This window comes from Neopelma chrysocephalum, unplaced genomic scaffold (assembly GCF_003984885.1).
Source record: "Neopelma chrysocephalum unplaced genomic scaffold, ASM398488v2 Primary Assembly neopelma1_24, whole genome shotgun sequence".
Lineage (NCBI taxonomy): Eukaryota > Metazoa > Chordata > Aves > Passeriformes > Pipridae > Neopelma > Neopelma chrysocephalum.
In genome coordinates, this window is record NW_020897693.1 from 45,321,230 (window position 1) to 45,347,458 (window position 26,229).

General features: G+C 36.5%; 1 protein-coding gene across 8 annotated transcripts in view; it reads left to right on the forward strand.

The window, feature by feature from the left end:
- The window catches only part of EML1 (EMAP like 1), a 126,447-nt gene that overhangs the window by 69,624 nt on the left and 30,594 nt on the right, over positions 1 to 26,229 (forward strand). For 2 of the 8 annotated variants that reach the window (XM_027673951.1, XM_027673949.1), the window contains exons 2-7: positions 1,122 to 1,304; positions 6,883 to 7,015; positions 12,629 to 12,676; positions 15,997 to 16,131; positions 21,697 to 21,725; positions 23,173 to 23,199. In XM_027673951.1, the coding sequence (XP_027529752.1) occupies positions 1,122 to 1,304; positions 6,883 to 7,015; positions 12,629 to 12,676; positions 15,997 to 16,131; positions 21,697 to 21,725; positions 23,173 to 23,199 (555 nt within the window). Of the gene's footprint in view, positions 1 to 1,121; positions 1,305 to 6,882; positions 7,016 to 12,628; positions 12,677 to 15,996; positions 16,132 to 21,696; positions 21,726 to 23,172; positions 23,200 to 26,229 lie in introns of those variants that run through there. The other 6 variants (XM_027673950.1, XM_027673952.1, XM_027673953.1 and 3 more) reach the window with 6 other exon arrangements.

Below are 26,229 nucleotides of genomic sequence, written 5' to 3' on the forward strand. Positions count from 1 at the left end.
GAGAGCTCAGCTTTAACAGAAGAAATCCATGCTGCATACTTGCATTAGAAATGAGGGAGAGGTCAATTATGACTGCAGATAGTAGCATAAATATCCATTTTTTCTAGAGTACAATTGTCAATTGAAAGCTGTAATCCATGACAAACATTACTGAAGATGATCCAGGAAGTTAGTACCCAATTTGTTTTTAGGTTTCAAAGGCACCTAGTTAAATAAATTTTTGCAGTGCTCTTTAAAAACTGCACTTTTTTTCTCTAATTGGTACTGACTTAGACATCTTTGGTGTTCCTTTTGTCTTCCTTTCTTCTTCTTTTTTCTAACTTAATATTGTAAGAAATTACAGTGTTTCTATGCGATAGGAGCTGCAGTGGAACAAAAGTGCTCATTTAGGAAAAATATTCTTATTACTAGTTTTGAGTGGAAAGAACATGTAGTCCTCAACAGGGAGTTGCAGGCTTAAAGCTTCTGTGGGTTATTTCCAAATAATGGGTGCATTCATTGTATGCAAAGTAATTACCCTTTTAAGAATTTGCAGGCTTAGAGTACAATTACTGAGTAATTCTGAATTTATTTAGGTCTTTATTTCAGTCAGAGGGAATGTTCTCAAAGCTGGTGGTATAAACTAGGAGTCAGCAGATGGGGTTAGTATCTATTCTCCAGTCTGTGGATGATAACTTGAAAAAGTGTAAGCCTGTCTGTTGCTTACATATGTATAATGTATCTCTATCACATATATGAGAAGGAAAACTCTGGAAGGGTATGTAGCATATCAGAAAATGTAACTCTCTACCTGACAGTGTCAGAATGTTGTGTTGAGCAGAACAGTGAAGGGCGATGATTGATCACTGCAGTTCAGACATGTAGATAATTGGTAATGGGGCCCAATTAACAAGTGACCCTGAGCCCAACCTCATCATCACATCTTTCTTAAGTGCTCATCTTTTTTATTTGGTTATTTATTTTTATTTCCATTTCTTCCTTTTGGTCACTTAAAAACTTTCTTCCTCAAGAGGTCATCAGGTCTGAGAAAAGCCTTCCTTTTACCTGCAGCCAGTTATGTCAGGTATTCCTTGATGGCTGTACATTACTGACAATGCATTTTTTTCTCCTGTTTTGCTCAGATGACAGCGCCTCTGCTGCAAGCAGTATGGAGGTAACAGATCGCATTGCCTCTCTGGAGCAGCGTGTCCAGATGCAGGAAGATGACATCCAGCTGCTGAAATCTGCCCTTGCTGATGTGGTCCGACGCTTGAATATTACAGAGGAACAGCAGGCCATGCAGAACAAGAAAGGACCTACCAAAGGTTTGCATTTCAAATAGATGTAAAATAGGTAGTGCAATTCAATGAGTGTTTTGCGTGTATTAAAATAGGTTGTTCTTTACATCTTGAAATACTCAAAATCAACAAACCAAACTCTAAATGAAATACATTTGGACTTTAACCTGTTAAAGAGAACACATAAAAATCCAAATGGTTAAATCTGTGGTCTTCTACAGTTTACATGAACCAGCAAAGCATTTGCATGTTCTTAGTGCTTAACCCACAATCTAAATTTAACCATTGCTGCCACTTCTTTACTTTTGATCAAGATCAGTTTATAAACTCTTTAGGGAGTGCATTGTTTTCTGTGAATGAAACTCCTAATAGATTGGGGGTTTTTTAATCTGAAAAATGAATTAAACTTAAGTAAAATAGTATTAAAATTAAATTGGAAGTGTCTTAAGTGTCTTTGGATGGTGCAGACGTAAGACAAGTCTAAGGCAGCACAGAGGTGACATGACTGAGGAGATGGTGCAACACCAAGTGCTCAGCTATGGAGGAAAGGTAGAGCTGTGGTTGTTGCCTGACCACGTTCCAGAGCAGCAGATCCAGAGCCAGCAGGGTACCAGGTGTGACAGAATGTTGTGCTGTGTCACATGTGCCACAGTGTGCTCTCTCATGGTTCCTGCTCTGCAGGAACAGGTTTGTCTGTGCACAGATCAGAAAAGGTGGACTTGAACATCCAGCGCTTCGCAGTTATAAAGGTTGGCTAAAACCCAACCAGTGTGATTTACTGTAGTCTATGAGACCCCTGGTGTCCTAGTGGTTAGGATGCGGCACTCTCACCGCTGCGACCCAGGTTCGATTCCCCGGTCCCCTGGGGAGATGGAGCTCGTTAGCCCTGTGAGGCCATCCATCTATGAGAAGGTCACTCTAAACAAACCTACGTCCTGAGGACCTCACTGCCATTGTCCAAGCTGGCTTGGCTCTGGCAGATGAGCCTTAGGATTAAAGGGTGGGCTCAGTTCAGCGCATGCTGTGTCTCACCTAAAAAATCCATTGCGCAGGCTGGAAAGGTAAAAGACCTTTCCCAAAATCTTCATTCACGAAGACTGGCCATTATGAGGCCACAGAGGCCTGGGAGACTGCCTACGTTCAACTTAGTAGAAATGCACAAGGTATTTTTGAGAGGTCTTAGGAGTAAGAATAGTAGAAAGTAAGTATGACTGACCTCACAGGCTCTCTGTTGTCTAAGTCAAGAAATTGTTTCTTTTGGGGTACTGGTATATATTAATATAAGACAAAACTTTAATTTGCATCAGAAGTACGTTATGCAATTATGGATTAGTACTTTTCTCAACTGGAAGTTAGGACTTCCTTTCATCTCAATTATGTATTTGTGACTTTGCAACAGTCAATTTTCAAATTCAGTTTTGGCATTGATTTAACAGACTAGGTAGGGAACCACTTAATTAATTTGCTGAACTGAGATGTCATGTTTGTCACAAAGTTTTGTATCAGGAGATGAGGAAAGGTGAAAGGGACATAATTACAGAGCCAAATTATTAGTTGGTTGTATATCATACTAGTTGTCAGACAGAACACGCAGTAAATATCTGTTATCTTGTTCTTGTGTACTCTTCCCTTTCTGTTGTCATCTCCTCATTTTGTCTTTTATTGAAAAAAATTAAATATCAGATAAGTTAAATGTTGCTAAAGATAGCCTCCACTGTGATAAAATGTTCCATCAAATCTGGTTGTACAAGGGATTAAGAGGGTTCGTGTTGCCTGTAAAATAGATATTATCTAATGCGTGGAGGAAATAAAGTCTAGTAATTATTACCGAGTTGTAACCAAATCTACTCTTCTTGCCTGCTGGCTTTACTTAGCAAAATACAGACCAGATTTTCATGGATTCTGTGAGCAGAGACAAACTCTAAATCGGGAGAGGCTTTCTTGGTCATGGCAGATCATTAGAGCCATAGTTCAATGTACATTGAAGAAAAGCTGCTGTAAGCCTTTCCCTCTGCCTTCTATGGCTGGTTTTGTGGGTCTTTTGATTGTTTGTGGGATTTTTTTTTTTAAATGTATATATGACATGACTGCTTCTTACCATGTGTGTGTAATTACAGTGTAAGAAGTTTTGCTGTAATGATGCAAATGGAGGACTACAAATGTTAATTGCTCTTCCATTGCAAATTACCAAAATGAGTCCTGGTACTTGCCAACTAAACCCACCTAATTTCTGGAAATAATTACTATTGTGACAGTTTATGTATAGAACTTTAATTTTTCTGTGCATCAGTTGTGTCAGTGTAGTCAACCTTATTAAACATGAATTATAAACATGAAAGAGAATCTGAAGTATTCCGATCACTTGTTTCTTCCAGCTGTTTTGTCAAATATGATACATTTTACATGATGGCCTCTCTTTCCTATAGTAGGCACGACTACTATGTAACAAATTATATGCAATTACTTAGCATAAGTATTTTAGTTAGGAATAGCATTACAGAGACTCCTGATGGAGACTGTAAGGAGAGGGGCTTGCTTAGACAAGGGAGGAACTGGAGTGGTGGCTTCTCATACTTTACCACTTGGGCTGCATAGACTGAATCTGTTTACTTTACCTTTATCATTTAATGATTGATTCCACATTTGGAATTTTAAAAAGTGGAATAAGGTCTCAGAATGTCACAGAATTCTTGTCCATGCAAACTGGGGTTGGAAGCATACTGTCTGCTGCTGTTTTCATTTGATCCACAGATGAAGTATATCAGGATTAAAAGTGTGTGTGTGTTGGGGGACCTCCGTGCCTTTGGAAAAACAGGTTTCCCAGTACTGTTTAAAGTCTGGAACAAGAAGCTTCATGGGGCAAATTACTTTGTGTCTTAGTACTTCAGATTTAAATTGATTTAAAGATTTCAACTTTCAGACTTTCAAATCTATAATGGAAAAATATTGAGCTTGTTGCCAGTCTTTGTGTGTATTCTTGTTCTAGACTTGAGCTAAGCAGCTTAAAAGCAGTGTACATCATGGAAAGGGAGTGGCTTATTTGTCCATTTGTGGAGCTCCTTCACTAATGTGTTTTGAGTTTTTGTTTAGTTTTTTTTTATTATTTTTTCCCCCTTCCTTATTTAATTCAAGTACTTGGTGGAGTTCAGTATGGCTTCCTGCCTTTGTTTTACCTGTGTTTGTTGTTCTTTCCTTTTGCAATTATTGGTTTGTTTGTAAACTTAACAACCCTATTAATCCGTAGATCAGAGTATGATTAAAAAAGCTGCTGCTGAGGCTGATAAACTTGTCAGTCTTGCTACCACAGGTAAGATCTTAAAGCACCAGATCTTAAAAATAATCACTACTGACAAAGCAATCATAACAATGTGTTTGAGTTAGTGACTTCTAACAGCAATGGCATGTTTGGGGTTGTGTGACTTTGATGCCAGTTACCGCTGGTATGAACTAGGTGTCGTAAATAAAACTAAATAGTTCCAGAGTAAACAGAGGATTAATTGGATAATGCATAGTTTTTCTGTGTGCTATGTAAGAGTTTCATGGTGTTGTTTTCTTCACTAGATGACCTCTAGTTCCAGGAGTGTGGATTGTGGGTTGGTGCTGGATTTGAAGCAAACTCTGTTAAAGGTTGCAGGGTTTATTCCTGGCGGCTGCTAGTTTCGATTTCATAAGGTTGGGAGAGTAAGCAGACTCCAACTGGTTCACTCCAGCTACTTCTTAATAGACTTTTTTTTTTATATAACTATAAAGAAGGAAAATATTTTAATCATTTATTTATGTAACTTTAATTGCTGTTCTAATTTGTCATCTCAAAGCCTCATTAAAGTTTTGTGAGCTACAGAAAGTTTGCCAGGAAACAAGTCCACAACTGCTCAACTGTAGCTACCTGTGATTCTGTAGTATGCAGCAGATTCAGTTTTATACATACAGATTAATTATGGCAGTGCAGCAATTAGTCAGGAGACAAGCAGCAGAGCCTCAAGCACAAAACTGTAAAAAGAGTTTAACTTGGATAAATGAATACTGTAGAAGTAAATGGAATTATGATATCTGAATTCCTTTAATAATAAAAGTAAATAAAGGCATGAGAAGCCAAGTAAATTCTAGACAGAATTAATCTGTTAAAATAGATCATGAAAGCCAGGGCTGGAAGGCATCCTCAGTGAGCATGGAGGAAATTTTATTATTTTTTTATGTCTGTTGACCTGTTTTCCTATCATCCTTCACTCTTCTAAGCCAAATGAGCCTCATTCTTTTGGTATTTCCACATAGGTGGTTTTCTGAATTTCTCTCCTATGAACAAATAAATAATGAATACATAACAAGTAAGTGTGTATTCTAACAAAGTTTTAAGAGACAGTTTGTCTTGAAAGTTGCATTCCCTAGTAGATCATATTTACTGACCTAATCTTCTCAAGGCACAGGCTTTCAGATCTATCTTCTTTTGTTCAATGTATGAAAACTTCAGGTGAACAAGTCAATAAATATTTGCTGTCAGTGCTACAATAAGATGTTACAATATAACCTAGGACTGTATACAGTTGGTACTGTTTCAGTTTAGCTTTTTAGATCTCTTATCCTTGGCACTCTTTTTTCAAAGAACATTTTATAGGTATTCTCTGTGCCATCCTCTCCAGGTTCAGTGTAATTTTATCTTATGTTCCTAAAGTGACTTGTGACTGCTGCCTTCTCTCAGGTGGTGTTTGAACCCAGAGGCTTCTGGCATCTTTACAAAGCAGGCTTATAATACAAAGTCCTGTCAAATTTCAAGTGATTCAAGCTTTTTTCCCCTGTTGTAGAGAGAGCATTAGTCATGTTTGTGTCTGTGTTTCGAGGCTATGATCCACAGTAATTTTCATGTTTGTACTCACTGCTTGCAGTTTTAAACACTGTTTTGTAACTAACTTTTACTTGAATGGGACTTTTCTGTTATTCTAATATTAATTACAGCTATGACATGTATATCCTTTTTGAGCCAACATTTGATCAGAAGAATGTAGGTAGATAATGCTGGCTTATTAACTCCACTGTTCTGCTGATTTCAATTGCTTTTTCGGAATAAAGGGTACAATTCCTTTCTGTCAAACATAAGCCCACATTCTTTGAAAGAACACCTTTTTTGGGGAATAGGGATTTCTTAATAGATAATTTGCTTGTCGAAAACCTTCAGGAGTACTGAGGAGTGAGGAGCAGGAGTTACTGGGATGACAACTTGCCTTCATTTCTAGCACTTATCTGGACACTATCCAGACTTATGCTGTTTGGAGAGAGCAGGATTGTTTTTGGTGGCAACAACTGCTTTTGTGCTTACCAGTAAGCTCCTTGATCTAGGACAGAATTTTACAGATGAGAGAGGTTATAGAATTGTGTGCTTAAGCCATATGCTATGATTAACTTGATAAGATTGTGATGATGATGATGATGATTAAATATTTAATAATAAAAAATTCCTAATTGTTAAAACCCTCATCTGTGCTGAATTTGGCAATAGTGAAACAAAAATGGCACATTACATAGATAATTTAAAATACAATAGTTTGCTGAGGGAAAAAAAAACAGAGAAGCAAATGAAAACAATGATTTTTGTCTTATGCTTGTTTTACAGCAAGACCACTGGTACAAACCCTGCCTTTAAGGACTACAGTTAATAATGGAACTGTGTTACCAAAGAAACCAAGTGGCTCTTTACCTTCTCCATCAGGAACCAGAAAGGAGACTGTACCACCAGCAGCAAAAAGGTAGGCATCTATGAGAAACCTTATAACCACAGAATTGAAAACATGGTATAGCTCCTCTTTTAACCTTCTAGATATGTAGTTTTTCTTACTTGCAAAGCAGCAGTCTAAATATTTGGTTTAGAAAGAAAAGGAGATGGATTTCATTCTAAGAGGGTTTACATTTATTCATTCTAATTACAGTTAAGGTTTTTACCATGAGTATTGAAAGAATGCGCAAAGCTTGGTCTCACTAGTTTGTGTTGTTTTCTTGCTAGTAGAGTCTAACATAAAGAGAATAAAGTATTTCTACTGTGCTGTTGCCCAACATGATGTGAAAAGTAGTGCAAGAATTCTTTTAGTAGCTAGTAGAAAATACATAGTCTGCAGAGAAACTGGGCTATCATTACAAATCAGTGTGTTACCTTTGGTGGTTTTCTCTCACTAAGAAAATTATCATAGAAACTGCATGTGCAGTGTTAGAGACATCTTGGGGAGGAGGAAAATTCTATGCCTAGCACATATTTATGCAAATGTAAACATCCATCTTTAGATATCTTGCCATTAGCATGTATTTAAGGCCTTTTAAAAATTACTACCCTGTCTCAATTTGCTTTGTGTGTAGTTGTTTTTACGTAGGCTAAATGTTTTATACATCTAGGTTATAAGGAAAGGAATGAACTGGGTGAAGCAAGTTCAAGTTATATGTGGCAGTTATTGTGGTGCTAATCTGCTGCAGGGTCTGTCTGTAAAGGATAATAGTGTGGGGTTTCGGGGTTTTTTTGGTACATTTCTTTTGTGTGTCATCCTCATCTTTTTGTAGTGATGATGCTGTCAGCTCTGAGGAGGGCAGGTTGTAGAGATGAGAGCATTAACCTCCTAAGATCTGAGGTCTAACTTGTAAAGAGAATTTTTCCTTAAAGGGGAGATGGTGACTAAGGATATGTGACTCTTAATTACTATGTTGAAGGGGTTTGATTTTCAGGAAACTCCAGGTTTTGTTATTGTAAAGGAGAGAGAAGCTATCCTGTGCACAATTAAAATTGGAAAATACCATATTTGTTTGTGCCACAGAAACGAACTCCTGTGAGCTCTTACGAGCTGGAGCTCACTGCAGCTGTAGGTTTTGGCAGGCTGGCCTGAACAGGCCCTTAAGATAAGAGCGGGAAAGCAAATACTGTCTAAACTGTTCCATTATCAGAATTATATTATCAAAAATTTGAAAATGGGTGAAAGAACTTGCCTTTTAGAAAAGAAAATTTATTTGTGTTTAAAAAGGAGTACTATTTTGTATATACTGAATTTTAAAACACATTTTTTTCTATACAAAGTGTTTTTTCTTAATAATTCTTGTAATTTCATTCTCCCTAATTAAGTTTCAAGAGTAATTCTAAAACCTATGGGAGCACAAGCATTGGTAGACTTCACCTGCGTACAGAGGATGTGATTCCTGAGTCTCTATGCTCTGTCTCTAAGGTTCAGCATAGGACTTTCTGTCCCAGAGTAAGGTGGATGAAGTGCAGATCAGGATCATACTTGTGCTTTCTCTATTCTGGGAATAGAGAAATCCTTTACGTAATTCAAGTCGTCCATCTAGTATTGCCTGCAGCCTGTAGGCATTATCCTAGCTTAGGATCCCTGTAGATAAGTGACACCATGCAACCTTTCCACCTAACCCATGTGCAGTCTGGATACCAGAGTGTGAGTAGGAAAGTCCTTATAGGGCATCATTAGGGAATATTTTTAGACTGTCTTGGTTCCTGTATGAGAAATTCTTCCACAGGGTAAATATTTGATGTCCGTTTATTATGCTTTGTCCCTTCTCTTTGATGAAGAAGGTAGGCTGAAGTTGCTTTAAATATGCAGCATGAAAATACATATTCAGTTTTGGAAAAGTAAAAATACACTTAAGCAGTTTTGCTGAACTGGGTGGACACTTATTAAGAGTATTTAGGAGAGCACGGTTACTTCACATCCTGAAAAAAAATGTCGTAAATTCAGGTGTTGTGGAATTACTGTTCCCTTCAAATGCTCTAAAGTTCTGTGTTGATTGTCTTTAATATGCAAATGTTGTTCTTTAATGTTACTTTTATTAAATTATATTAAAGCATATTTCTGGGCCTTGCCTATAAATATGTTTCAAGAGGAAGAGAGTGGAATGGTAAGGACCTACTGTACAAAACTTCATTTTGATAAATTATTCTCTAATCATTTGATAATGAACCTTAAAGTAACTGATGGGATATCATGGTTTTACAGTATATGATGTTCAACATATTCAGTATTCAAACATGATACAGTAAGTGTTCCAAATAGCTTTCTTGTAAACAGTCAAGTAGACTAATTCATTATGCATCCATTAGTATGAATTAAATGCATATTTATACTGGACCCTTCTTCTGTCAGGAACTGTATCTGTTTATGCATAAAACAGTAATGGAAATACATCAGCAATATCAAATAGTGTCCTTTTTCAAGGAGTAGGACTTGTTTATTTGTGTTAGAAGCTTCTTTCAGTGTTGCACAGTTTATAGATGGTGTGAAACTTTGAATGATTTTTTTCAGTTCTGAAGTCTGCTAAGCAGTGCTCTCTTCTTATAAACTGATCTCAGAACTACAGCTAATTTGCAGTGTAGGTATTCTTTAGTCCAGAATATGGTCATGTGGCACAGCAGCTCTAAATAGTATTAAGTGTTTATAGATGTTTTAAAACCTAATTTCTGCTTGGATGCTTTTAGTAGTTTTCCTATACTACGTAGGTGCTGAATTGAAAATTTTGAAATTTTTCAAAATATGAAAAAAGATAAAATTTGAAAAGTAAAAGAAAAGGAAAATTTTTTTTTGCTGAGACATCTTCTAAACTTTTGGTCTGCTGCTGGGATTGACAAATATCTGCTTGGATTACTGTAGTAGAAAATATAATTTTCCATTTTTTTCTTTCCTGTGACCTTATTTTCAAAAGAAAATCCAGGTGAATGGGATCCTTCACACGTTTTACTGAACTGCCATATGAAAAGTGGGCTTACAATCAAATAATTTCTGATTCCTCTGTTCTCTGATACTTTCACAATTTGGGTTGAGTGTATGGTGTCCAATTGAAATGACATCAGTCTGTGTCTTCAAACAGTATGTTGTGCATTGTATATGTAAATAAATGCAAATAGTCTGCATGGGTACTAAGTGTGCATCCATACATTCCACTGCTTAGAAATGGATGTATTTACTGGTATGTCTGCAGACACAATCTCATTTCATACAATAGCTGTATTAAATGTGTTGGTTAACTCATTTGAACCCACCGGTTGGTATATGGCTTATCTGCCTTGCTGGATTACCAAGGAGATGTGGTTCAGAGTTCACTACATTTTCTGATTTCCCATTAATATTTGAAATGGAAATGACTTCTTCTGGCAGGAATGTAAAACTGGAGGTAATAAAAAAGGCTCTAGGCTGAAAGGGTGGAACTAGCAGGCTTTTATTTGAGTTCAGCCACGTATTCTCTCAATGACCTTATGCAAATCATTTAACCTTTATGCATATTGCTTTTCCATATGTAAAACGTGTATCTCTGGATATCAGTAGGTTGTTATAGGGTCTAATATGATAATTAGATCCAGATCTTGCAAAGTGTTGAGTAACCTCAACTGACTCTGACTTCAATTAGAATTGAGGGCACCAAACCCCCTTCAGCATGCAGATCTCATATAGTCAATACCCAATTATCCAAGTTAAGGAAGGAATGAAATAACCTGAATAGAGCAAAAGCACAAATCCAGATCATAGATCAATTGGATTATAAAAATATGTGGTGGTAATACAGTGCAAGATAGAAAGCCTGGTGGTCCTGGGACCAAAAATTCTGGTTGAGCACCAAAGGCACTGCTGCACTCAGGGGCCATGTGAACACAGCTGGACAGCTGCGGGTGCAAGCCAGCTAACAAAGAGCTGAAGTGATTTTAAGATGGGCTGAACAATCACCTGACACAGATACACAATCAAGAATTGTTTGGCCTTTGTAAGGTGTTTCCACATTATCTTCACAAAAACTTTGATCAGAGGATTTAATTTTAATTTTAATATATTTAGTAATTTTATGATGTAGAAGTGTATAGACTGTTTTGAGTACCAGCTTTCTGAATGCTGCCATAGTTTTATTCTGAACTTTGAGCTTAGAAAAATTATTTGAAATTTTCATTCTGAATAAGATAAGTTTAGAATGTCATGAGCAGAACTTTCCCTTCCCTCTGCACTCTTCCTTTTGCATGCAATGTGGTTTGAAGTTTGCTGCTTAAGACTAAAGTTGTCTTTGGAATTTGGCCAGCGCGTAGTAGTAATGTTTTGTGTTCCCTATTAAAATCTAGGTTTTTGTGACTCGTCTAGGATAGCTTTGTTTCCAAGAGTTGAGGGGGAAAAAGGAAAAAAAAAATAAGGGAGGAGAATGCAGACAGTACCTTTCCCAGTAGGGATGCTGCTGCAGGCTGCAGGCTAGCACATACTTTGCCTTTCAAAAGAAGACAATCAGTCATTCTTTCTCCCCCAGCAGATTGCAAAGTATTACAATGGTGCAAAACTCTGACAATGGAGATCAAAAGGAAGAAGCAGGAACAAAGAAAACATAAAGAGCTTTGTTTGTAGGGAGAATAAAATACTTTTATATGATAAATTCCTGTTCTTCTAAACTCTAAACACATGGCCCCTAGGAAATTGTTCAGTCGCCTGGAATTAATGTTTGCTTTCTGTTCTGGGGGCAGCGATGGTTTGTAACTGGCACACACACAAACTCTTTATCAAACCTGCAATTAAGTGTTCTATTTAACACTTGACTGTCAAAGAAAATGTTTAAAAATAATCAGAATATAAATTAAAAAAGAAATTCCTCTCCATTGAACTTTGGGTGGCAAAACTATTATACCACTTCGCAGTATCTCTAACAGTTAAAGTTATTAGAGCATTTTGCTCAAAGGCATAATGAAATTAAAGTCATATGTAATTTCTGAATTTATTCTAATTGATTTAAATGAGGGTCAGAATGAGTGCTAGACAAGTTTCAAAATATTAATATCATCATTTACTGTCTTAAGAGCATTGTGTGTTGTTTTTTAATTTCTTTTATTAAAAAACTTTTATATTTTCCCAAATAATTTTGGTAATTAAGTATATACTTTTTAATTTTGAGCAGATTTGTTCATCACAATTCAGTAATGCAACCACCTGAAACACTCGTGCTATGCAGTGTATATACACACATATATGAGGATTTATTTTCTTGTCTTTATTGTTGCTTTTTTAATGGTCTTTGTCTTCTAGCTGGATCATCTGTCTTGCTTCTTCTGATAGCCTCTTTGATTTTTATTTTATTTTGATTTTGAGTCGCTTTACAAATGGTCAGTCTATTGAGCACTGCTGGATTTTGTCATTCAAAGATACATTGGTGTTCTGAAATGTATGGTTTGAAATGATCAAACATCTGAGTCAATAAGCACTGTGTTGTTTACTCTTGCACGTGACTTCATATCTTGAAAGCATGCAATTATGTCTTTTAATGTAAGTCTTGTAAATGTCTTGTTTCCACATTTTATTGTTGCATTCACTTTTTATTCTGCTTTGTTTACGCACCTCTCAACCTGGATTAAGCAGGTCTGTGAATCTTCTCAATGCATGCAAACTGAAAAAACCTGCTCTAAGGTGAGGGATCCTTAATAGCTTTGTAGTGTTGAAATTCAGTTGTTTTTCCTTTCCATTTCTTTTCAACACATAGAAAGTGGCTGTTTTAGTACAAGCATTAACATGGTAGAACTGTAATTATTATTGCCATTTTTAACATTTTCACAAGTACATGTTTAAAACTTTCTCATCATTGATAAATGCATTGCAAAATTTAGGTAGTAATAATTTCAATGATAGTATCTGCATTATCTCATACTAACATAATTTTTATTATAGGCGTGTTAGACCACATTGCTGTCTTAAACAAATTAAAAATCATGTTACTGAATGTTATCTTTTTAAATAATTGAAAATGCTCTCCTTTCATATCACTGATGTGGAATTCAAATTCTGGAATCCAGTTATACTCTTAGAAACCTGTAAGTTAAATGAATACTTTATATATAAATTCCTCCTCAGGTGACAGTGTATCTACTGTAGCCATGGATATAATCACTGGTGTTTAGCACCATAGCTGCCAAACGTGTATATGCCAAAATTGAGTTAAAATAATGGAATTATAATCCTCTTTTCCAACCACCTGCTAATACTTCTCACTTGGCTTTTGTTGTTGTTGAAAGTTTAAAATAAAATTTGTCAGAAGATAGCATTACTAATCAGTTTAAGCAGTAACGGACATAAGCCAGAAGGGTTTAAAAGAATTCTGTCCTTGTGCAAAAGTAGTTTTTATACTGATATGAGACTTCATTATTCAGAAAGAAGATAGAATTACAGTTTTACATTTTAGTCGCAGCCTTTCATTTTTTTATCCACTAGTTCATCTTTTGAATGTTGATAGCTATAAAAATAAAACCCCAGGCAACATTAAAATTATTTTCAAATTGCTTCTGTAACTTACATTTTTTCTAAGATTAGTATAATTTGATAATTTCCTTAATTTAATTTCAGCGTAGGCTGATGTTGACGCCTCTTTTGCTTAACCGGAAAAATATGCATCAACATCAGCCTACACTGAAATTTCCTTAACCAGGAAAAGATGCCAAAATAAAGGTTTGATCCTCCAAAATCACACAGAGAAGATGTTTTTGAAATTACTGTATATAATAGTGGAAGGACTCATGCTAATAAAGCTATTTTATGTGGAGTAAACATTTTCAGTACCAAGGCTTTATTTTTTTTTTAACTGGAGTAGTATTAAATTGGATGATGTTATGAGATGCAAGGAGAACAGTTAAATGTTAACACTATATTCTTTAATTTACTAGCGAAGGTTTTGTCTTGCATTTGGCATTGAGATGACTTGGATAATGTTAGGCTAGTGTAGGAGACACATTTCTGAAATGAAGACAGAATTACATTCTTGTTGCTGTCTTTTCCCTTGCCCTATAAATGTGTTTTGTCTGTGCCTGTGTGTAATTTTGCATTCTGCTTGCTCTCTTACATCGCTTTCTCCGCAGAAACAGTTTTTTTTAATTTCAGCTTAATCATTTGAAGCTTGTTTTTATTACAAGAATGCAGCACTGAACATCTGTCCTACCATCGCATGTTCCAGAAGGCTTTTTTTGTCAAGCTACCTGAGATGCATCTTAACATGCATCAGCTCTGCAGATCTGCCCCTGGATGGGGGCTACTTTCTTTTCAGAAGGATGATTGCTTTGCAGAAAGACTCTGGTTTGGGTGTTCTTGTTGTTTCTGTAGCTGAGCCTCAGCTAAGGAGTTGAAACATTCCCCTCCTTGCTGGTAAAAATACATGGGGGAGCAGGAATAAATATATTTTAAAAAAAACCCAAACAATGAAGTGTATCAACGGTAGTGTACAGTTGGTAAGCTGAGCATTTTTTGACCAGACAGAAAAGTCTGTCTTGTTTCCTGTAGTTATGAAGAGCCAACTTACACCACACATAAAGTGGGACAGAACCAGAGGAGCTGACTGAGATAACAGGATAGGGATAGTTGTTAGGGGCTGATGGAGAGGTTTGGAGTAGTCCTCAAGGATGCTTGAGATGAGCATTCTGGTAAGCAGAGCATCCCTGGGGGTATACAGAGGTCAAGGGGGAGGTGGCTGGGGATGATAAAAGGTGTGACAGGATGAGACTGGGCCTTGGAGGAGCAAGAACAGAAAGAATTGAAGTTTTCACAGTGTTTGGGATTTGGGTAGAGAGATGTGAGCTTGAAAGCAATCATTGGTCTCTATGGCTTGTGAGGTGAGAGAACTGCTGAAGGTGGTTATTTAGTATGGGGATGTTATGGGTAAAGGGGACATTTTCATTCTGCTTTTTGAAGGGAGAAAACAGCACAGGACTGGAGTGAAGGGAAATGAGACCCTGACGCTGAGCCCTGTGGTTCAGCTGCTGCAGGTGATTCCTGCCTCAGCCTGGGCACCGCTGCCTGAGCCTCTCTGCTGCCAAAGGAGTGCAGCAAAGTGAAAAGAGTCACCCACACTGGGGCATCAACTGCTCCCTCTCCTGCTAGGAAGCACTGCTTTAGGGGGAAGTGCTTTGGACTAAGGAATAACCACAATAATTTGTCTCTTATTAGGTGTAAGCTCTGAGTGAGCATCTCTTAATTTACCAAGTAACACTGCTTGTGTTTTGGCCCACTTTTTTCCATCAGAGAGAGGTGGATGTCTAAAGGGTGCTGCAAAATCTCGCAAGAGCTCCCTGATAGCAGTCTTGGCAGGAAGGATGGTTGAAGAGTGAGAGGGTAAGGCAAGCTTTAAGCCTTTGAGAAATTCCCCTGTCAGGAGATGTGGGGAATCTAATCTATTCATACATGTAAGTAGGAAGCATACATTTTTGACAAACTAACAAAAAAATGCAGGCTAACTCACCATTAATTGCAGTTTGGAGTATGTTAAAACTGTCTTTGAGCTACAGAATAATTGATACTGAATGAAGACCCAAAGTTAGCTTGCTTGTGTTCAAATTTTGACCTACTTCTGGCATTCTCTGTAGTCTGGCTGGAGGTGTCAGGTAATATACTTTCTCTTTAAATTTTTCACTTCTTATTAAGAGAATCCAAAAGTTCTGAAGTGTGAAGTGGTAGTCAGAGATTTGAAATGGGACCTGGAAAAATAGATATTGCAGCTTATTTTATGAAATTGGTTTAGCCCATCTTCTATTTTATGATTAAGGATAGAGCAGTGTTTGTTTCTGTTGCACCAGGTAGTCAGCAAAACTCTTATGTAGGCTCTTTAACAAATCAAGTTATACTTAAAAACAAAGTTGTAGTTATTTTTTAGAGTCAACAATCTACTTGATACCTTTCTCAAAAATATTTATCATAGACATACATACTTTTAAAAGTGCCACTGTAAAACTTGCTCCTTCTTTTATTAGCACCATTAAGAGAACCAGTTCAGCTGAGCGTGTGTCCCCAGGAGGTCGGAGGGAAAGCTATGGAGATTCTAAAGGGAGTCGCAACCGCACTGGTTCCACCAGCAGTTCATCTAGTGGTAAAAAGAACAGTGAAAGGTAATGTTACCTAAATCCTATCTCCTTTCTCTGCCTACTGCTCTATAATGAAATTAGTTTCTTTAGTGAACTTAGTTTCTCCTGTTTAGCAAACGTTGGGAGCTTTCTTTTTTTTTTACAAAGCTCCAACAGTTGGACAAAAATATATTTTAAAACATTTCAAGTAAAACAGGTTTTCATATTTAGATTAAATTTTTTGTGTTATTTCTAAACCATAAACAGTGTGTGAACCTAGAGTTTCACAGGAAAGTTAGTGAATATTAAATATGCCTTTTCCAGTATCTTAGTGGTTTCCCTTGCTCTTCATGTTCCTCATATGTACTTCTTCAAGTTCCTTGTTGTGGTACATTGACCCCACCTGGCATCTAAGTACCACACAGCCACTCACTCCTTCTCCTCCAGTGGGATGAGGAAGGAGAATAGGAAGAGCGAAAGTGAGAAAACTTGTAAGTTGAGATAAAGGTAGTTTGAAAAGTGAAGGAAAGAGGAAGAAAACACAAAACAGTTGCTGGAAAGCAATCACTCACCACATCCTGCATGTAGCCTGATGCCCAGCCAGTCTCTGAGCCATGATTGCTTCATCTGAGGACGAGATTAAAGGTAAATCAAGAGAGGGGCTTGCATGTAAGTGCTATCCAAAGAAGCAAAATAAAGTGATACCTTTCTCTATATATCTCTTTGCTTCTTTGTGCTGCTGGCAGTGCAAAAAAAAAGAGAATCTCTTGTGCAAGGGTTTCAGCCTTATGAAGGCCTTGAACAAATAGCTGTTCTATTGAGGTTTGTCAGTGTTGTCAGTGTAGGTCAAATGGTTCTTTCCTGTATTTCCTAGACATATTTTACTCTTGGCTATCTCACTTGACCTGTTCTGTTGCAGTTTCCTATGCAAGAAGTCATGTTTATGGTACTGTTACAGTACCATACAGTACGCATCTCACAGATGATGTGACCATAAAAACATGTTGTTAACGAAGATCACGTAATAACCCAATTTATTTGCTCTGTCTTGGCATCAATGCCATTATAGGAGGGGCTGCTCATGAGCCAATGGTGTGGCACAAAACATTCCTCCCTTTACATCCCTTCATCATCTTTGCTGATGTAAGGAGTGACTGAGCTGGTTTTGACCTAATTGGCAGCCCAAATATAGGGGATTACATTATTAATAGCTTGTTTTCTGGCTTATGTTTTCAGTAATGAAGCAAGACAGCAAGTGTGCAAACTTAATGAAAGTAATTCTAACTTATGGGTTAGGATAAAAGGGCAGACTAGTAAGGATGACACTTTGTGGCTGTTTGCTACAGGCTGCCTGAGCAGGAGGAAGTGTATGGGGCCTTTTACAGGCAGCTTTGAAGCAGCCTCAAAGTCACAGGCACTGGTTCTGGTGAGGGATTTTAACTACCCTGACATCTGCTGGAGAAGCAACACAGCAAATCACAAACAGTCCAAGAGGTTCCTGGAAAGCATGGTCCCTTTCAACCTTACATGTTCTGTAACTCTCTGAAAGGCTTAGCAAATTATGGAAATAATGAAAAAGTTTTGAATACTACCAGAAAAAAGGTTTTAAAATTCTTACCAAGGAAGAGGTAATAATTACACAAACTGAAAATTTAGCCAGTCTAAACATCTTCTTGGCATTGTGCATCTATGCATGTGAATGAAGTTTTGAGATGCTGACAGAATTCCACGGGACTGGGCCTTCTGGTACGTATGGAAATTCTACTTTATTTCAGCATCTGAAATTTTTTTCCCCTAATTTTTTATGTAACATTATTATAAAGAACACATAATAAATATATGTGGGTTAGGTTTTGTTTCTAAGACTTGTGTACTTCAAAATTTCTAAAACACTAAAATATAACTGAAAAACAACTGTAGCAATACATAATATCCATAAAAAAATACTACTTTAGAGAGGAAAATCAATCTTTTATTAGATTATTTAGCAGCCATGTCTCTTTCTGCGTGTGCAGACTTGGACAAAGTTTTTTCTAAATGTCTCAGTCCCTCATAGCACAGAGCGTGTATAGCTGATACATCTGAATCAGCAAACCAAAAATCAACGCTCTTGAGGACAAGTGACCCTGAAAGTTTTAAAAGGCTAAACTAAGCAAAAAAATTAATGGCCGGTGAAGGGACTGCTAAGAAAACAGCTTGCTCCTAATTTAAGCTGCAGATTCTGTGAAGTGTTGCAATAGTGCGTAACTTCATGCAGCTGCTTTGCCTCAGTGAAGTCATTAACATGGAACTGCTGTTTTCTGTGTTGATCTCTTGAAGTGGTTGGATTTTTTCTAAGGCTTTACTTTTTATTTTGCATCTATGTATAACTTCCTACTCTATCACACATATCAAATTATAGCAACAGCCCTTATGCTGTGGCCTCATTGATTTAAAAAAACCTATCTTCTACAAACAAAACAAATTTCTATAATTAGATGAGTAGACTTGTTTCTGGAATATGAACAAGCATATTTCACCTACCAGTGGCAAATCTCATTGCTTTTCCAATTTACCATAGTAATTTACTGTAGTTTTTTGAAAAAGTGTTAACAAACATGTGATCCTTCAGTGCCCTTGCTCTGTGTATTTTATCTCATATGAAAAATTTCATTAGATCAAGTACCCAAAAGGTAAATTCAGTCTGTGTTATGCAATGGAAGATCTACCATCAAAATCTAAATACACTTGCAAAGACTGTTTTATGGATATATCCCTGATCCTGCTACCTGCTTAAGGTGACAATTGTCTGAAATTAGTTATATGTTAGAGCTACTAAAGAGATAAGGTGAGAAGATTAGGTTGTTCACTTAAATTAAGAAAAGCTATGACTTATACTAGGGACAGGATGTACTGTACACTTGAAAATTGATTTCACAATAACTGAGAAATAAAACATTACAATAAAATCTGCGAAATTGTTTTGTTTCTGCTCTAAGGTTGACCGCAATACTTCAGATGCATTTTTTTTCATACTATTTTAGCAGAAACTCATTGGTTGTGCCATTCTGCTGTTGTTAAGCCCAAAGGATTGATCAACAGCACTGATCAGAAATCACTGACTTGGGACTTGGGGAGGACATCCAGCACACAAGTGATGCAGTGCTTAAGTAAAGTACAAGTATCCCAAGGAGGAACTAATCGAGAGTGTGTGTTAGAATGCCTTAACTTGAGCTAGTGATGTTGGTACTGCTGTGAAAACAATCATTGATGTGTAGAGAGTTTTCCCTTATTTCTATCCCATGCAGCCTGAGGCTGTTCACCACCCTAGCTTTCATCTCTTTGAAGAGTGCCCCTATCCTGTGGAAGAGGCTGGCTAAAGACTTGCCTGGTACTTCCTCTTGAAGCTGGGTCACCATGCAAAATATGAAGCAAGAGTCATGGGACTAGATGGCAAATGATGAGGATTCTGTTTGCTGGGGGCTAAAGCTGTCCTCTGAAAGCTAATAACTGTATGTGTGAAAGAGCGAGGAAGAGAGTGTTAACCTACCCATCTACTCACAGTCTTTTAATTTGTATCCATGATCCCTTTGCATCCCTTCCAGGTCGAGACATTCTAAGATTGTGTTCTATGATTCTATTCTATGATTCTTAGAATTAAGATGGTTCTTAGATGAAGCTTAAAGCAGAATGCACGGCAGGAATCTAAAAAGACAATAATGAAACCGATGTTTTTCAAAGTATATGGAGTTATAGGCTGTTATGCAAAACCAGAATGCTATAGAAAGCTCTTTTAAGAGGCTTTAAGCATAAGGAGTAAGGAGATGAGCATAATCTCCCATGTTGCTATGAAGTGTCCCAGCTCCCTGTGGTTATGAGCCAGGGGTAAGCCTTCCTGAGGGTTAGATAAGTAGGATGTGAATCAAGTTCATGAAAAAGGGTAGCCAGAGCTCTGAACTGTGTGTGTGGTTAGAGTTTGTATAATTAGAAAGTACATGATTTGCTTTATTACTTCATGAATCAGCCTTTCACATTAGCTTGATTAGCTTGAATAAGTCAGCATGGTCTGTTCAGAGCTAGGGACTCTTTTGTCTCTAATATGGCAGCATTTCTGACTAGTGCTCCATCCCATGAAGTTTTTTGTTTCCTAAAAATATCTTCATTTGCAAGAGAAAATGTTCATCTTGGTATTAACAATGACAACACATCATTCTATTTATATAGATGACATTGGCTGTGTGTGCCGGCTTGTAGCATGAATTTTGATGCATGATTAAGATGATGGCTGATATGGAAAGTTGCTAAATCAGGAGTAGAATCAGAATTAATTTGGTTTGGTTTTATCATTTGGTAAATGTATTATTCTCAATATAACTGTCAAATCAAGGCAAAAGGAAAAATACTGTAGAGTTATTTGCTACAACTTCTATTGTAGTGAGAGAGAATCTTTTATGCTTAGAAAAAAAACTGTGTGCAAAAATCCAACACAGTTGTGTTTCTTTTTTTTTGGTTTCTCCTTATCTGCCCACTGCAGTCTAGGAGCAGATGTGGAGATGGCATCAAGCTCTAGGAATGCTTCATGCTTCAGCATTTCTCCATCACAGTCATAGGGCTTTCAGTGCTTTGGGAATCACCTTAAAAAATATACAGCAGTAATCTGATATTTCACAAGTTTTATTGGAGTAAAAAAAGAGGAACTCGGGGGGAAAAAATAACTGCTTAACATGGCTTTTTGTCCCTTTCATGCTTCTTCAGAAACAACACCCTCAAGCTTGATTTACAGGGGCAGAGGGCAAAGAAAGCAAGTGACTGGCTTTCGTTGACTAAAATTCCTTCCTTTTGACCAGGGTAGTACTATCCAGAGAGCTTCTCAGTTTTTCTGCCTCTTCATTCTCAACACACTTTATGTATTTTCCCCTCAAGTTTTCCTAAATTTTTTCTCAAGACAAAAAGACAAACCAATTCCTGGTTGTCTTCCAGGCAGCAGTGCAGTGACAAAGAGAAGGCATTTTAATCACGGTTATGTGCTTTCTGTGTTTAAATGAGTACTGTCATTCACCAAAGAACAATTTGGAAGTTCCATGTTTTATGTGAACTCTTTGGAAAAGCAGGATTCGAACTTTGGTTTGCTCCTTGAATCCAGGGAGAACAAAGTTATGAAGAAAGCGAACACCCACACATACAGTGATACAGTAGTTGTCCCCCCCCACCACCCTTGCTCCACTCATGCAAAGAGATGTTGTAGTTAAGAATATATTCCTGACTGACTGGAAACCAAAAATGATGCAGCTGCTCATGACCAGTTGCTGTGTTCTCCTGTAACTGTACTAAATTTGCAGAAGAAGAGAATTTGGTAGTTAGTGGAGGAAAATCTATAATTTTGAGAATGTAAGGAGAATTGTATAAAAAAGTTTTTACAACTGCTGTCAAGGCATCTCAATGTTTACTGGTTTTAACTGTGTCACCTGGTGATTTACCTTGTACATAATTTAATTGAAAAAGCATTTTCATATGTACACACACAAAAAATTTTATATATTTTATATTCTATTTTATTTTTATATTGATACATTTCTGTACAGAATATATGTGCATGCTTTTGAAATAGTAATTTCTTCATTATTTTCGCAGCAAACCCAAGGAACCAATGTTCAGTGCAGGTAGGAACTTTTAAAATTTTTAAGCAGATAACAATTGTGATAACATATTAGGGCTTTTTGTTTGGGTTTTCCTCCCCCTTCCCACTTCTGTGGATGCCTAGAAACTATGATTGGAAATCTAAACATGATACTTACAGGCTGCTGATGACGTATTTTTAACAAGCTGATCAGTCTGCTCTAGTTTTTATTGACCCAATAGGTTTATTTTACAGTTCTTCTTTGTAAGAAGACAAGAACAAAAAAGGATGTGTTTTCTTACCTCAGATATGTCTTCCCTTTCAAAGCAGTATTAAGGTTTTAGTAATTAAAGCAGTGCAAAGTTCCAGCTATGATGCTGTCATGTTAATTTAATCATAAAAGGGAGCTCTCTACAACTGTTGAAGAATGCCACATCTGTCCCTATGCCTTATACTATAATTTGTGAAATTACAAATAAAAGGGTGTTTTGTTACTACAGTTTTGGAAGTCTATCTTTAATTTGAAAAGCACTTAAATTTTTTCCTACTTATGTATTATCCCTGCTAAAAGATTTGAAAGTGAAATTGTAGGTAAAAGTGAAAGCAGAAGTTGTCATTGTCATTAGACAGTTAAAACTTTAGAAAAAACTCAATAAAAATATGAAGCTGAATAGTACATATAACAGTTACTTTTGTTCTAGAAAACTAAGGACAACTAAAATAAAGCTTTATTTTAACATAATAAGGAAGGAAAAAAGCCCTGTTGATTTATCAGATGTATCATATTATTTTTATGCCTAATTCTGTGATGGTAACCATACATTGAGCTGAAAAAGTTAAAGATCTTCTGTTTACTGTCTTGACTGATCAGCATCCAACAAAGCTCTTAAGCCATACTTCGAGGTTTAGTGTAACTGATTTTGAAGTCAATAACACATGAAACTAAGTAAGCCCTTAAGTCTCTTGTGACAGTATAATCACAGTTCATGTCCCTTCCATGGAAACTGTTGGTTTAGAAACAGAAAACTTCTGATTTGCACAGAGTATACTTTCCTTGCCTAACATTTCTCCTTCCCTTACACCATGTAAGCAAAGGTGTTTGGAATATTTTTACTTCTGATACTTTTCCCATGGGTAAAGATAAGTAATTAAACAGATGTGACACTACCCGGGTGTCCTTCTCACCTGGATGAAATTCTTACTGAATTTAATAATTTTTTAAAGAAGGTTATACTTGGTATTTTACTGAAGTATATAGTTGCATAATGGAGCTTAAGCGAGTATTTTAGTGATAGAACTAAACAGAGCCCCTAGCTGAGGAAAAGGGTTTAGAAGGTAATTCCCAACGTATGGCTCAGTGTTTTGTCAAGCCCCTGGTTAGCCTGTAGGAGAATATGACTGGACAGCCCATAGAGCAAGTATTTAGTGAGTTTATTGTATTCAAACACATCTTTATCTAGCCCTTCTGTCTCTGTCTCTGTAATCACAAGGGAAGCGCCGTGTGACACACTGCAAAGGTAGGCTTCACTTCCAAAACCTCATAGCTCTCGAAGCAAAATGGTTCTGGTGGGATAAAAGCTCAATGTGTAAACAGCTGTTCTCCAACTTGTGCGCATTTTGCAATGTTAAAACATCTAGTTCTTTTGAATTAAACAAAAATATTGTACCATTTATTATACAGTCTACTGAATTATAACCCTCAGGTTCACTTTAATCATAATAACGGGTTATAATTTACATTCCTGTGGATTTATGCTGAAGAATTTGAATCAGAAAAAAAAAAATGTTGAGAGAGCTATATGGCAACACGTGGATGTTCACTTTGTTTGAAATGGCATTCTGCACTTCTGCTGAAATGCGTATAGAATTTGCCCCTTTGTTGGCTGTTTCGCTCTTAGCCTAACATGGTCGTAGAAGCCTTGGTTTTTCCCTTGCTTTTTCTTACTGAGTAGGCTGTAGCTTTTCTGAATGTTGAATAAACAGACCTAGGCCTCCAACTAATTCCTCAGTGCTTTTTGCTCAATGTCATAAAACAGAGTTACATTTGGTAAACAAATCATATTGATTTCTAAAGTTTTAGTTAAATGGTAGTGTAAATATGCACATTTTGGATGCATGTTTATATCTGTGGTATAATCACAGATTTATCTGCTTTTTTAGATATAGCTATATCCTAACAGTTTTTCCACTAATCAGCATCTTTTAGCTTTGCAATACATGTAAAATTTCATAAAGCAAAACATGTTTGTTCTTAAGGCAAAGTCTTTTAGAAAGTCTCTACCTCCGTGTATTCTTTGTACAAATCTATACCTGCAGTCAGTGGTGGTCTCCTTTGCAGATCCTACTGGCATTCATGTGCCTTATTTTAGTTCAGTAACTGTTAATTTTTGCAACAACAATTTCAAATTTACGAAACTGCAGGTGTAAAAGATACATTTGCCTAAAAGTTTCACCTTTGGTCTGTCTTTGTAGTTTGATTGATTGTCTGTTTTTACATCTATATCTTCACATTTAGAGCTTCTCTATCTTAAAAACTTAGTTAAGAAAAGTACAAAGAAAATGATGAAAATTGATTGATTGTGTAGATAATATATCTGGAATAGGAACAAAAATTATTGGAATTGTGAATGGAATGAATAGAATTATTATTACCAAAAGGTAGAAATAAATACACAGCATGAGTTCTGTGCCCCGTGCCTGACCTAGTCAGCCTAAGTTCCTCTTTATAGTTAGCAGAAAGAGACACACACATGCATTCTGAAGGTGTAACTTATATACTTGTCATAATATACTTGGTATAGTTTACTACACTTGCTAGTATATACTTGCTGTTTCCTAGTCTTGAGTGATTAGGTCAAATGGTTCCACTGTAGATAGCTAAATGCAAGTTTTAGGAGTCCCGTAAACTTCAGGTGAGAAAAGCAGCTCAGTGAATTAAACTTTCCTTCATTCGCAGTCTTTGATAAGTCAGTAGTTGTCACTGCTGAAAATCTGTTGACTTCCAGTGTACCAGCATCAGCAGTATTGGCATGTGTTTCAAGCTCATTAAATAGATGCTGCATGTGCATACAAATAGTGCTGTAATGCTTTGCTATTTAATGCTCTGCCCTCTATTTTATTTTCCAATACAGATCTATTGGAGTAGACTTTTAGAAACAATTCCAATATTCTGTCATTTTCAACAGGCATCTCAAAGTTCCAACCTTCTGTCATCATTATTTCACCATTATTATCACTTCTTTTTAGCATTAAGTTTTCTGTTGTTTTCGTTTTATGTCTGAATTCTGTAAATGAAGCTAGAGAGACCTAGCTGTAACTTTATTGTGGCAGATCAGGTAGATCTCTTTCCCATGTGAGTTAGTCTAAAGGCAAAATACACATTTAGGTAATACAGCATAGCTATGATGTTTATTTGTTCAACCAATAATTTTTATTGATTTAGTCAGGATTTGTAGCATATGCATTATTCCAATTAAAATAAAGCCTTAGTTTTCAAATTTAAAAAAAAATGGTATAGTTGTAATGATACTTAACAATTCATAGCATAATTTTAACAGTCCTAAATTGTATAATTTTTTTTCATTTACATGATTTTTGTTACTTTTGCCCTTCCATTTCCTCTGTGCCCACGATTATTCTGTCTAGTAACTCTACAGATGTCACTGACTCCAAAACTGCTTGATTCGCATGAGAACAAGGCTGAACCCCTTGATCTGCCGATGGAGCAGCAAGAGCCAGCACGTTCTGAATCTGGACAAACTTCATCAGAAGTTCACAGGACACCCACTTTGGCCTTGCCACTTCCCAAAAGTCCTAGTCAGACCTTCATGGCATTTCCCAGATCTCCTAGTTTTATAAGCCCCATGAAGTCCCCAAGTCAGTACTTCCAGATCTGTTATTAATCCCTGCTTTTCTCCCCCAAAAATATTTCTTACCAGTTCAACAGTTCAAATACTTTTAGTATTTTCTTCTAGAAATGTTTACTTTTGTCAGCCAATTTTTTGTAGCTTCTCTCCTGTATGTCATTTTCCTTTCTTTTAATGTGCTGTCATTGTTGTCATTCCTTTTTCAATGTTTAGTAATTCTTGAAGCACATATCTTTTCTGCATGTACATCAGCATGATTCCTCTTACTAATTGTTTGTGTTTCTTATTTCGAATGTATCTCTAGCACTGTATCAAGTGTAAAGTGTATCTTTACACTGAGATGCAAAGAATGCAACTGAGTGTTGGAAAATAATTTAGATGCTGATGCTCAACTGTAAACATTGATTAAAAAATAAAATTAATTTTAAGTGGCATTTCTGCGTTAATTGTAATCTTTGATGTATTCCCCTTCATTTTTAATATTTTTAAAAATGTAATATTGTAATATTATTTTTCAGTAAAAAAAGTTTCTATTTCAGACCTTTCAGTTTTGTAGTTCTTCATGACATTGTTTAGTTCTAATTCTGCTACTCAGATTAATTAGAGGGAAAGGGACTTCATATGTTTTAAAAAAATCTGCTTAGTGATTGTTATTTAGGATAAAACAACCTGCTAAATTTC